Source organism: Callorhinchus milii, unplaced genomic scaffold (genome assembly GCF_018977255.1).
Source record: "Callorhinchus milii isolate IMCB2004 unplaced genomic scaffold, IMCB_Cmil_1.0 Scaffold11, whole genome shotgun sequence".
NCBI classification, from domain to species: Eukaryota; Metazoa; Chordata; class Chondrichthyes; order Chimaeriformes; family Callorhinchidae; genus Callorhinchus; species Callorhinchus milii.
Genome location: NW_024704752.1, coordinates 5,910,673 through 5,924,601, shown reverse-complemented (window position 1 = coordinate 5,924,601; position 13,929 = coordinate 5,910,673). Strand labels below are relative to the sequence as shown.

The 13,929-nt window shown below is 45.5% G+C and overlaps 1 protein-coding gene across 4 annotated transcripts in view; it reads left to right on the top strand.

The window, feature by feature from the left end:
* LOC103176796 (neprilysin) overlaps positions 1-12,913 on the top strand; it is a 44,260-nt gene extending 31,347 nt beyond the window's left edge. For all 4 annotated transcript variants that reach the window (XM_007890625.2, XM_007890582.2, XM_042339002.1 and 1 more), the window contains 14 exons: positions 444-545; positions 2,036-2,172; positions 2,266-2,359; positions 3,146-3,274; positions 3,710-3,808; positions 4,569-4,646; positions 5,080-5,183; positions 5,353-5,411; positions 6,127-6,246; positions 6,972-7,105; positions 7,649-7,714; positions 8,726-8,821; positions 8,967-9,043; positions 9,626-12,913. In XM_007890625.2, the coding sequence (XP_007888816.1) occupies positions 444-545; positions 2,036-2,172; positions 2,266-2,359; positions 3,146-3,274; positions 3,710-3,808; positions 4,569-4,646; positions 5,080-5,183; positions 5,353-5,411; positions 6,127-6,246; positions 6,972-7,105; positions 7,649-7,714; positions 8,726-8,821; positions 8,967-9,043; positions 9,626-9,725 (1,395 nt within the window). In that variant the 3' untranslated portion in view covers positions 9,726-12,913. The remainder of the gene's footprint in view (positions 1-443; positions 546-2,035; positions 2,173-2,265; positions 2,360-3,145; positions 3,275-3,709; positions 3,809-4,568; positions 4,647-5,079; positions 5,184-5,352; positions 5,412-6,126; positions 6,247-6,971; positions 7,106-7,648; positions 7,715-8,725; positions 8,822-8,966; positions 9,044-9,625) is intronic.
* Positions 12,914-13,929: the final 1,016 nt, after the last annotated feature.

The following is a 13,929-nucleotide window of genomic DNA, read 5'->3' as shown; positions in this document are numbered from 1 at the left end:
AGCTCAGTGGTTAGAGCACTGGCCTTGCAAGCAAGAGGACCTGATTACGATTCCTGGGCAGGACAAAATGTTGGGCAAGTTACCTTATTCCACATGTCCCCAGCCCTAGCAGTAAACAGGAACCCGGTTGTTAGTTGATTAGTCGATCGCTTTTCCGGGGAAAATAATTCCTTCAAAAAATAAAGAAGTAAATAATGTGGTCACTCAACCCACAAACGTTTGTGAGACACTGCTGTGCGCAATTGGCTGCTGGGTTTCACCCACAAAATATACAGTCAATTCACTTCACAGCATATTCTGTGAAGTGCTTTCAGACGTCTCGAAGACGTGAGCAGGCACTATATTAAATGCAAGGATTATTATTATTAAGCTTGGAGCTAATTTGGATTTTGTGTGTAGCGATGTGGGTTGTTACTGGTTCAATATCGCTGCTGTATTGCTAGGCCAAAACCAGAGAAGAGGACAGAAACGACCCCAATAAACTGTACCACAAGATGTCTCTGTCAACAGTCAGCAGCAACCTCTCCCTGGAAATTAATGGCAAGGTAAGTCTTCCCCCTGGGGGTGGTGAAGCGAAGTGGGAGGGGAACATGGGGAAAGTGTGGTCGTCAAGAAAGCCAGAGATATAGAACACACTGCTGGCCTAAGTTTGTGGTGATTCCGCCTCTCTGTCCCGCCGTTTGGAACTCCACCCCACAGTCCCTTCGCCTCGTTCTCTCCCTTACCTGCTTCAAGACCAGTCTCAAGAATTTCCTCTTCGATTGCACCTTCAGCCACCCTCGTACCCCTACACTCCACCCCTCCTGATCCCATCGGCCAGCTCCAAATCCCTGACTGTCCAGTGCCTTGGAAGTCCTCCCGACAAGAAAGGCATTATACAAATGTAATTTGTTGTTGTTGTTTCATAACCCACTGCGCATCCAAAATTCTGTCTGGTCTTAGCCTGCAAGACCATTTTACGATTGTGTAGAATCGAGGAAGAGTCTTAATAAGGTCTTTTGTTTTGGCTGAATTAAAGAATTTTCAACAATTTTATATTTTCATGCAGAATGACCTACGGGCTAAGACTGGTTGAACTTTCAGGCCTAATTTACGTAAATTAGCACAACTCCTACGTTAGGTAATATCGTAAGTTTAGGACCAATACCCACCTATATTTTGCCTCCAGGTTCTATAGCAAGCACTTCAGCTGAGGTATAGAACATGTTGGACACAGGGGAAAGCTATTCCTTCAAAGCTATACCTTAAAGATCCCGTGGCGTTACTCAAAAAGAAAAAGAGTTTCTCTCTCCCAGTGTCCTGGCAGACAATCCCAAGATAAAACTGGTCACTCATTTCATGACTGTTCGTGGGACATTGCTGAACGCCAATTGCCTGTACCATTCGCCTACAAATACACAGTCATTGCACTTCACATTACATCCTGTGCAGCACTTTGAAACTTCCTCCTGACTTAAAAGGGGCCTATGCCAAATGTACAGATGATCATTATTATTTGATTGAATGGCTCATGTGGAGAAAAGCACCAGTATAGGCAGAGATGCTGGACTGAATGCCTCATAGGAACAGAGGAAAATAGGACAGGAGTAGGCTACTCATCCCCCTGAGCCTGTTCCACCATTCTATTAAAACCATGGCTGATCTGTACCTCAACTCATATTACTTGCCCCATGTCCATTGATACACTTAGCAAATTTCCATCCACCTCAGTCTTAGATCGTTTTTGTGCTCCAAATCTTCTGTGGTCCAGGGAAATGATGAGCAGCAATGTGTTTACGTGCTTATACACTTACACACTTCTGGGAGTGCACACTTTTCTGCGTTTACGAGAGCTGGAATTTTTCCCAAAAGCATGTGTTTATTGAGATGCGAAACAGGGTCAGATTTTTGTTAACCCTCAGCAGTTTTAATCCAGACAGTGAACTCTTCCCACCTTGCAAGCAAACTTGTCTTGTCGGAGAAAGCTGGCGAGACTTAATCTGCAACAGCTGCAAGCTTCCAGCCTTTCTCATAGCATTTTTTTCCTTTTCTGTAGCCATTTGACTGGAGAGGTTTCATTAATGAAATCATGTCTGCGGTGCCCTTGGAGGTGTCCATGGAAGAACCAGTGGTTGTGTACGCACCAGAATATTTTGTGAAACTAGCACCAGTGCTCAAAAAATACACACCCAGGTACGTGTGTCACTGTTACTGAGCAGAGAGCAGTGTCAGTGTAAGAGCGCAGCCGGTATAAACACCTAAGCTGATTCTTTCTGTCCCATGTAGAGAAATTCACAACTACGTGATTTGGCGCCAAGTCATGGGCTTCATAAATAGCCTGAGTTCAGCCTACAGGGAAACCAGAGTTGCTTACCGCAAGGTACGTCATGTTCATTGCATCTAGAATCTCTCTCGCTATACAATACAATGTCTTGTCTGCCTGTTTAAGTGGACATTAAAGATCCCATGGTACTATTGGAAAAGAGAAGAGAGTTTCTCTGTCCCAGTGTCCTGACCAACAATACCCCAGATGAAATTGATCATTCATTTCATAACTGGTCTGTGTGGGACATTCCTGGGTGCAAATCGGCTGCTGCATTTGCTGATGAAATACAAGGTCGCTGCACTTCCAGTAAAATCCTGTGAAGGGTTTTGTAACATGACAGCCACATGATAAGGAGTTGCATCAAACGGAAGGATTATTGTGCCACACTAAACTCCATACCCCCATCACGTCAGTCCTCGCCAGACTCCACTGGCTCTCTATCACCGAACAGATCGATTTTAAGATTCTCTCACTCTTCAAATCCCTTCATGCCCTGTCACCTCCTTACCTCTCTGACCTGCTTACTCCCGAACCCACTACCTGCTGCCTCCACTCAACTGGCTCCAGTCTCTTGCTTGTCCCTTGTGCCCTCCGTTCCATCATTGGTACTATGGAACACTTTTCCTCTATCCCTCAGCCTTGCCCCCTTCCTTCCCTATCTTCAAGTCGCTCCTGAAAACCTTCCTCTTTAACTGTGCATATGGTCACTCCCGCGCCCCCTGACTCAGCATCGTGCTCCGCCACTGTCAAGCGCTCTGCGCCGCTACCCTGCGTGAGGGGCACTATATAAATGCAAGTTGTTGTTATTATCTTGGCTGCCGCTGACTGTGTTATTCGCAGGCACTTTATGGAACAACGTCAGAGAGTGCAGTGTGGCGATCTTGTGTCAATTATGTCAACAACAACATGGACAAGGCAGTGGGGAGACTCTACGTGGAGCAAACATTTAGTGCGGAGAGTAAAGATATGGTAACATTTCACACAGCGTTCATTCAATGCACATGTGTACTTTCCACTTTTGTGGAGTCTCATAGTATACTGGTTAGAGCGCTAGCATTGCACCAAGAGAACCTGGGTTCGATTCCCAGGCAGGGCGAAACATTAGGCAAGTTTCCTTACTCCACATACCTCTGTTTACCTAGCAGTAAGTAAGACAGTTGTTAGTCAATTGGCTTTTCGGGGAGTAATAATCCCTTGAAAAAAAAGTCACTCAATCCATAACTGTTTATGAGACACTGACGGGTTTTGCCCAAAAATATGCAGTTAATTCGCCTTACAATATATTCTGTGAAGTGCTTTGAGATGTCTCAAAGACCTGATAATTATTACTATTATCTTGTAAGAAACGGGCAGAATACAGCCTGAATGGCGAGGCTGGTTATGTGCCCCCTTCGCTTCCCACAGGTGGAAGAGATTATAGAACAGATTCGCCAAGTCTTCATTCAGACCCTGGGTGACCTCAGCTGGATGGACCAGGAAACCAAAGACAGAGCAGCGGAAAAGGTAAGTGCCTTTCATTGTGATCACTGTACGTCACTGATTTTACAGGTACGGTACGGACCGAGCTCACAGGCCAGCCTGGCACGCTGCATAGATTTCATAGAATCGTAGAATCTAACAGCACCCATCATAATTTTGAACACCTCTACTAAATTTCCCCTTCACTTTCTCTGCTTTAACAAGGACAGAGCTGGTTAAAAGCTGGTTAAACTCCAGCAGTTACTTCATACACACTCGGGTCCTCCTAGCCTTGGATCTGGCCAATTTGAGCCTAATTCTCTCTCGATTCGTAATCAGGGTGCATTCTTCCAAGGAGAGACTGTGCATTCCATTCCCCACACAGGGAAATCCTACTCCCCACACGTATGTAGAATTCTCAGTCTGGTTTGGTTACTCTCGTGCAAGGTGATTGGTTTCCCCGGACACCCAGCTAACCAAAAAAAATACCTTCCCAATACACATTCTGGGTCTCAAAGCCTTCTAAGTATATGTGGAATTCTAAGCAGTTTTGTACAGTATACAGGAGTATACACGGTACACAGTAATACACACAGAATATATAGCAATACACACTGTAATATACCAGTACACGCAAAATATATAGCAATACACACAGTATACAGTAATACATACACGGTGCACAGCAATATACACATAATATACTGCAATACACACATTATAGAGTAACACAATATAATTATAATTACAATATATTGGTAATATATGACTATTATATAACACACACACTGTGTTTTTTCCCCAGGCCCGGGGTATAAACCCGAGAGTTGGATATCCCACTTTCCTCAAAGATGATGATAAACTGAATGCTGAGTACAAAGACGTGAGTCATTTTAATCCGTTTATCATTTTTGGAATAGTCCTTCGGATTAAATTTTAAACCCAGGTCCCATCTGCCTATTCAGGATGTTACAGATCCAATGGCACTATTCGGGAAGAGAATTTTTCTCATCCAGTGTCCTGGCCAATAATTCAACAAATAAAATTGGTCACTCACTCCATGGCTGTTTGTGGGACACTGTTATACACAACTGGCTGTCACATTTCACCCATAAAATACACAGTCAATCCACTTTACAATATATCCTGAAGTTTCAACTATGTGATAAGGCGCTGCATCAAAAGCAACGATTATTATCTGGGGATCAAGATCCACAAATCTCTAAAAGTAGCTACGCAGGTAGACATGGCGATAAAAAGGCCATTGGGTCTTGGGTTTGTTTGGTCAAACAATTCTCCTCATCTCCCATGCACAGCTGGATTTCAAGGAGGACGAATATTTTGAGAACATACTCAAACAATTGCTGTTTGTACAGAGGAAGAATTTGAAAGAACTTCGAAAGAAGGTAGACAAAGAAAAGTGAGTAACACATCCTGAGTGTGCACATTCCACACACAAAATCTTCCTCACTCCTCCCCGACATGCTGCCCACAGTAAATCCTATGAAGCGCTTTCAGACATCCGGTAGATGTGAAAACGCTGTATAAAATGCAAGGAATAATATTGCTGTTTATAACTTTGTTCTCAGGTGGCTGTCTGGCGTCGCTGTTATAAATGCTTTCTACTCCACAAACAGAAATCAAATAGGTGAAAGTCTTTACATTTTGTTCTAACTCGATTGCGTATTGTAGCATATTGGTTAGAGCATTCACTCCGCAAGCGAGAGGCCCCGGGTTCGATTCCCGGGTGGGGCAAAACCTTAGGCAAAATTCTTTACTCCATACGGCTCTTGTTTACCTAACAGTAAGAAGGATCCCGATTGTTAGTCGATTGGCGAATCGCTTAAAAAAAATCCCCAAATCCAGTAAATTTCCTAGCGGTAAATAGGAACTTGGTTGTTAGTTGATTGGCAGATCAATTTTTTGGTTACTCAATCCATGACTGCTTGTGGGACATAGCCGTGTGCAACTGGCTACCACATTTGACCCACAAAATATAGTCAATTCACTTTACAGTGTATTCTGTGTAACGCTTTGAGACATCTCGAAAACATGATGGGCATTGATATCAGGAGGGGTGGAGGGCAGGGAGGGTAGGGATATGAGGGTTACAAAAGGCACGATCGAAAAGATGGGTCTCAAGATGCATCTTGAAGGAGGCAAGGGAGGGGGCAAGTAGAACGGATTATAAAATAGAGTTGCAGAGGGTGGGGTCAGAAAGGCTGAAGCCCAACCCGCGATGGTGGGGTGGGCCGGGCGGGGGGATGTGGATCAGGAGTCCGCCCAGTGGAGGGAGTGAGCAGATTATCAGTTGGAAAGAAAAAAAATTCAAATGTGAAAGACTGAAGTTCTTCTGTTACTAGTTTTCCCAGCAGGAATTCTTCAGCCGCCCTTCTTTGGAAAAGGACAGACTGCACCCTTAAACTTTGGTGCCATTGGCATGGTGATTGGCCACGAAATCACACACGGCTTTGATAACAATGGTAAGAGCGTGAGATTGGAACACTATGGAACATTCACCTTCTATCCCTTCTCCTTACCCCATTCTCCCGCATCTTCAAGTCATGCTTGAAGGACTTCCTTTCCAATCGTGCCTATGGTCACCTCCCCATCTCCCCTCCATCTCGGCATCGTGCTCCACCACTGTCAAGCTCTCTGGGACTCTACCCTGCGTGAAGGGCGCTATATAAATGCAAGTTGTTGTTGTTCTTGTTGTTGTTGATCACTCTGGTTGTCGCAGAGCCTTGGCCTGGTCACATGTCCCTCCTTCAATTGAGTTGCCATTGCGAGGTGTCAGGCTGACTCAGTGGGTAACACTCTCGCCTACAAGGTTGTGGATTTAAGCCTCACAATGAGACTCTGAACTCATCGTTTAGTCTGATAATCCAGTGCAGTGCTGGAGGAAGCCCTGCATTGTTGGAGGCACCATCCTTGAGATGAGACATTAAACGAGGACCCGATAACCTGTTCAGGTGGACGATAAAGCTCTCATGGACTACTCAAAACGGAAGGGAGTTTCTCCCAGTGTCCAGGTCATTCACTGCATGGCTGTTTGTAAGACATTGCTGTGCGCAAGTTGGCTGCCACGTTTGCCTACAAATACACAGTCACTACACTTTATAATAAGTCCTGAAGTGCTTTGAGATGTCTCGACCTGATGAGGGGTTTTATCAAATGGGAGAATTTTTATCATTAATATTAATTGCAGGTCGTAACTTTGACATGGAAGGAAACCTGTTTAAGTGGTGGAGTGGCCAGTCTGCCAAGAAGTTCAACGAGCTGTCACGGTGCATGGTGTCCAAGTACAGCAACTTTTCCTGGGATCTGGCAAACGGTCAGATGGTATGTCAGCTGGCACCGTATACTGTTCCTGATAGAATGAATTGGCATGCACCTTCGTTCATATGATGCTGGAACTGATGATGGGTCTGCCCCCAAACACATCCTCAAGATACTTTCATTCTGCTAACACCTAATGCCAAACTGTTTGGACAATAGCTCTTCTCAGAGGCAATGGCCTATGATTGCCACACTGGCTGCCAGGTTTGCCTACAACTACACAGTCACTACACTTTATAATAAGTTCTGGAAGCACATTGAGGTGTCTCGACCGGATAAGATGCTGTATCAAATGGGAGAGTTATTAATATTAATTGCAGGTCATAACTTTGACCAGAATAGAAACCCGTCTCGATGGTCATTCAATCCATGACTGTTTGTGGGACACTGCTGTGTGCAATTGGCTGCTGCGTTTTGCCCACAAATCATTACAGATAATTCACTTTACAGTATATTCTGTGAAGCACTTTGAGACGTCTCAACAACATTAAAATTACGCTATATTAAATGCAAGGATTATTATTATTTGTTTGTTTGCTTGTTTAGCTGAGTGGAATCAATACTCTGGGAGAGAACATTGCAGATAATGGCGGCATCAGACAAGCCTACAAGGTGAGATTGCCTGGGATTGTGTGATAAATAGTCAATTTCTGTAGTACACTATGGAGTGGAACTCGGGAGTAGTACCTCCAATATCTGGGCTAGCATTCACCCATTACGCTCCGAAACTCTGGAACAGTGTCCCTCAATCGTTCCGCCTTGCCCCCTCTCTTCCCTTTTTCAAGTCCTGTCTGAAAACCTTCCTTTTTGACCGTGATTAGGGTCACCTCCCCACCCTCAGCTCGGAGTCAGGCTCCGCCACTGTTAAGCGTTCTGAGACACTACCCTTCGTGGAGGGTACGGTATAAGTGCAAGTTGTTGTTGTAGTGCGTCTACACTGTGAAGTTACATCAGATACATCTTGGTGCAGGAGGGGACACAAACTCTACAGCTCGTGTTCTCTCCCTCACCAATCTCCGTGACCTTATCACTCCCACCCTTGACCGGCTTCACTGACTCCTCGTTCCCCAGAGGATAGAGTTCAAAATCCTCATCCTCGCTTTCAAAGCCCTCCACGGCCTTGCACCTCCTTTTGACCTGCTAACTCCATAACGATATGTCCAATCTCTCCGCTCAGCGGACTCTGGCCTGCTCCATGTCCCCCACCCAGCCCGGTCCACCATCGACAGTTGAGCCTTCAGCCTCTCTGCCCCCACCCTTTGGAACTCCATCCCACAGTCCCTTTGCCTTGCTCCCTCCCTTGCCTCCTTCAAGGCCCATCTCAAGACTTTCCTCTTTGACCGTGCATTCACCCGCCCTTCCACCCCCCTTGATTTCAACCCCCAGCTCAGGTGCAAACCCTTTAACTGTCCTCCCGACGTAAAAGACGCTGTATAAATGTAATTTTGTTGATGTTGTTGATGCTTTTGTGTGGCCTCTGAAATACTCACACAAAGCCTAAAATAGGACAATGAGGACAATTTTCTCCCAATGGGTGCTTTCAGCTGTCTGTAATTTACGGAGCTCACTGAGCCTCACACTGGCTGTATGTGGTGTGTGACCTGTGCTGTGTTACCTCGCCAGGCTTATCAAAGCTACATAAAGAAGAATGGGATAGACAGTTTACTGCCTGGGCTCTCGCTGAACCACGAGCAGCTTTTCTTCGTGAACTTCGCACAGGTAACACTGCATGGAGATCATGTAACATGGAGTTGCTATATACATCATGTGTGTACTGTACACGCCTATTGACCCACATGATGCATGGACAGCACACACCTGTATAGACTGTATATCAGTGAACAGAACGGCTTTGTGTTGGCAGGTGTGGTGTGGGACATACCGGCCAGAATACGCCCTCAACACTATCAAAACAGACATGCATAGTCCTGGCAACTTCAGGTCAGTTCACCCTGCTCTCTGAAATCTAGTACATTTTACAAACTGCAATCTGTAAAATCTGTGAAATCTTTAAGATTTGTGAAATATGCGAAATCTAACCCTCTCCTGTGACCACCTCCCCCCCCACCCCTCCAATACACACATACACACGCCGCATTCTCTACTCCCTTCCCTCGTTCAAAACGCGTCTTAAGAAGTATCTCTTGGGACTGAGCTTTCGGTCATCTTCTCCACCCCCTTGGAGCAGGAAGATGATGGGACAGAGGTGTGTGGAGTATGGAAACTTGCCTACGGTGTAATAAGTAGGAACCCGGTTATTAGTTGATTGGCAGATCAACCTTGAAGGGTAATAATCCACCAGCACCCCCAAAAAACATGTGATCACGCACACCCCGAATGTTTGTGGGACACTGCTGTGCGCAATTGGCTGCCGTGTTTCACCCACAAAATGTACAGTCAATCCAACAGTATATCCTGTGAAGCGTTTGAGTTGTCTCGATGACGTGATAGGTCGCTATAACAAAAGCAAGGATAATTATTATTATTTGAAAGATTTGACTCTGGTTTCCTCTTGAATTACAGAGTTATAGGTTCCCTGCAGAATTTTGAGGCGTTCAGCAATGCCTTTCACTGCCAGAAGAACGCAAATATGAATCCGCAAAAGAAGTGTCGGGTTTGGTAGCTGGGGTGCCAGCCCCGAGTGTGGCGCTCTCAGGCTCATCACCGGCCGGACTTTGGGAGTGATTGGCACATCCATCTGCTGGGATGTTACTTTCTGATGAGAATGATCCACATTTGCCAAACCTCTGAGATCAGTCAATGCCAAGGGCTGCCCCACCTGCAGTTTCTCTGCTAAACTGGATTTGGAGCACGTCAGTTTGTGACGGTACCATAAACACTGCCAATCACCACACTACTCGGTGTGTTCAACCCTGTAACTGCCAGAACTGACTGAGTGTGTGAGAGAGTGCGAGAGTGTGTATGCAGGAGTGTTTGCGTGTGTGTGAGAGATGTTAGTGTGCGTGTGTGTGAATGTGAGAGTGTGACCATGACAGATTGTGTGTGTCGAGTGTGTGATAAAATAAGTGACAAAATGAGTGAACGTGAGAAATTGTGTGTGTATGTGAATGAGTGTGTTTGTGCATGCAGAGTGCCTGCCTGTATGTTTGTGCTTTGTGCATGCATGAAAGTGTATGTGTGTGTGTATATGTGAGTGTGTGGTGTGTGCACGTGCATGCCTGAGTGTGTGTTTGTTAAGGCCCTCACCTGCTCGCCACTGCCCCCCACCACCCCCCCGGCCTGCCCGCGCCTCTGTCTGCTCCCTCACCTATCCATGCCAGCACTGCTATTCTATCTTTGCAGATCTGCTATGAGAGGTGAGCGAACAGTGAATATCAACCCGTTTGTGGATAACGCAAACGAACATTGTAACTGCATAAAAATTCACAAAGCCACTGAAACTTGCCGCTGATTGACGAATTTCATTGTCTCCGACACTGACCACGATGACGGGTAATCACAAGAAACAATGACTGACACAGATTCCTGGTGGCAAGCTGACCACGGCTCCTCATTGAGGTGTTAGTCTAACGTACGTGGCTCTAATATATACCAAAGAATTTCATATCAATCGTAACTACTGAGTGTGTTAGGCTCTGCACAGTCGCTTTGCTAATCAGTGAGGAATTCCCTCTAGCTCATGGCTAATTGTAACAGTTGTTCCATCAGCCCGAATCTGCATCTTCCCTTGTAGAATCTTACAGCACAGAAGGAGACCATTCAACCCATCTTGCCTGTGCTGGCTCTTTGGAACAGCTAGCAATTCTTACCCCATAGCCCTGCAAAAACAAAAAGATGTTTAATTTTTTTCCCCTTTTTAAGTACCTATCCAATTCCCTTTTGAAAGCTATTATCAGTCTGCTTCCATCATCCTTTCAGGAAGTGCATTCCAGACCATAAATTTCTCTGGTTCTTTTGCCAATTATCTTAAATTTTCCCCTGTTTTTTTTAAAAAAACGGTCTGTTGCCTCCCAATCCACAGGCTAACGGATATCATTAAACTAAGGAATTTTAAATGGGTAGCTCGAACCTATCATAGTGTTAGACACAATTTGAACGAAAGCGCAAATGGAATTATTTTTCATTGGTCAGCACAAACAATGGCCAAATATCATACCGCACAAATGACAACAAAAATTAGGCATCCAACCAAAGCCATTTATTCACGCACAGTACAACAAAAACAGGGCCAAATTGACGACATTGTTAACTGCCCCCGACGACAGGAGGTTTCTGTCTGAGCTAGAAGGAATTCAACACAATAGGGTCAGTTCTTTCCCTGCCTTACAATGGGTGCAAAGTTTATAAGTATATTCTGGTAGGTAATCTGTGTTAACTCTTTAACCCCCTGAGGTGTATAGGAGCACATCTTCCACAAACAGGCAAAGGTGGAGTTCCACGGGGGAGGGGATTAAGATAGAGATTGGGAGTGAGCCCCCGGCCTGATTTCTCACCTTCCCCCTTTCTAAAACAGGAGCTGAGGCCGGTTATATTGCTGCTTTCTCTGTGATTTGTTAGGTCAGGGTATTAAGGGATACTGGGCAAGGCCGGGTAATTGGACTTGAGGTACAGATCAGCTTATAGAATGGCGGAACAGGCTCAAGGGGCTGAATGCCCCACGCCTGTTTCTACATTTCTTGAGATCAGTACTCGAAACAATTTACATTTATATAGTCTTTTATGTCAAGAGGATGTAAAGTGCTTCACACAGTTGACTGCGCAACTGAGTTTTGGGGAGGGGGGGAAGCTGAGGAGGGATGGGGTGTTGGAGAGGACCGCAGTAGCGGTCGTAGAGAATGATATTAGCAAGGGGAGGGAAGGATGGAGAGAGCGAGATTAAGGCATAGAGTTCTAGAGAGCGGGGACAGAATGGCTGAAAACCCCATCTGTTGACGGTGGAGCGAGGAGCATGAAACGGGCTCACTGAGCGGAGGGAATGGTCGGAGTGGTAAGGCTGCAGGAGATCGCTGTGATTGGGATAAACCCTATCCCTGCTGTCTACGGATCTCGGGGCTCCACTTATGTGTAAACGAGCATGTTAGGTTTAGAAAAAGGTGCTTTCAATCAAGGGAGCTAACAAGAGCTGGACTCCAATCAGGGTAGTTTGAAGTTCCAGCCCTAAGTGCTAATTGGACACCAGCAACCTGCTAATAAATGAGCGGCGGTGTGGGAGAGTTTGGAGAAGATGGATATAAAAGGCAATAGCTTCCTTAGCAAAACAAAACCAATCTTTTTGCTGTTAAAAATCTTGGCGCAAGTTTTATTTTCCAGGCGCGACCCACGGCCTCCTATGTACGGTTTGAGAAGTGGGATCGCCTTCAGCTGCGCACAAGCAACTTTAGACCTGTGACTTGCACGTAGAAAGAAAAAAAAACACAAGCAAAAATGGAACCCCAATATCCGTAGAAAACAGCGAGAGGATTTAATCCAGTCACCAAGGTAGGGAGGGGCAAACCCAGCACAGACCGAGTGACTGACCTCAGTGACTGACCATCGTTCTGTCTGGCCCAGAGCTATGGGGTGGGTTACTAGGTGGGGTTGGGCACTGGTTTATAATGGTGAACCCTTCTTTAGGGTCACTCTAGAGGGGCTGGGTGGGAGTGTGAGCTCCATCCATCACATCTGCAGGGTTAAAGAGTTAAACGAGATCTGGAAAGGCTATACATAAGTATTTGATATGTCCACGGTATGTACGATACCCTAGGTTTATTTAGTTTTTGTCAAGTTATCTCTGATTGAAATGTTTTGAACTAAACTAAAAATGACTTTCTGTAACCTTTGTTTACCAAATCAATAAAACCTTAAACCTCACTTGCTTTCTCTTGAGTAATTTTCATCCTGCAAAGCTATATTTGGTGGGAGTCCTGTAGCGTAGTGGTTGGAGCACTCGCCTAGTAAGCGAGAGGATCCGGGTTTGATTCCTTAGCCAAGTTTCCTTACTCCACACACCTCTGTTTACCTAGCAGTAAATAGGAACCTGGCTGTTAGTCGATTGGCAGATCGCTTTTTGGTGGTAATAATGCTTCCAAAAGATTTACGTAATTCCCCAGTGATGTGGATTGAGAATCATTACAGCTATGTTGCTATGAACTTTACAGTATTTGGCCCCGCATTGCATGTGCCGGCTCTCTGAGCAAGCTCTTTGTTTAGACCCATTCTCCTGCCTGCCTTCCTTCTGTAGCACTTAGAATGAGATAGGGTTGGAGGCGGATGCCATGGTGGGAGTGGAGTAAGCCAGTATAGGTCGGGAGGACAGCTGAGGGTCGAACTGGACACCAGTGACAATGCATCAAGAAGCTTGTGATATCTCCAGCTGTCACAGAGGATCAGTTACCTAGCCAGGCGTTCTGTAAAGGAGATGATCTGGAGGGTCATGCACCCACTTTGTCCCCTGTTGCTTTATAAGCTAGTCCTAAGCTGCAGTGGATCCCTGCCCAGCCCAGATATCTGTGACACCAATGATAACCACAGGTTTTAATGTGCTAGTAAACAGTTTATACAAGTGTGACTTTTGAAGCTCCCTGGAGCTGAAGTACTGTTCGAAATGTGTTTACACACCTCCCCGCAACAGAGCTCGCTGACTGCCACTCTCCCACTCCCACCCCCACCTGTCCCCTGCAGATATCACTAGATACTTGATATTTGGTAACTGGAATCTTGTGTTAGTGGCGGTGTGTCTCTGCACACGCCTCCAGCTCGAGTCAGCAGAGTGCTCACTAAAATAGCTGTTCATATTATTTTTGGCTGATTCTGTCCCTGAACACAATTGGTCCGACGCAAAATGAACAGAATCTACAAGTTAACTTTGAGTGAGCTTCTGTGGATTT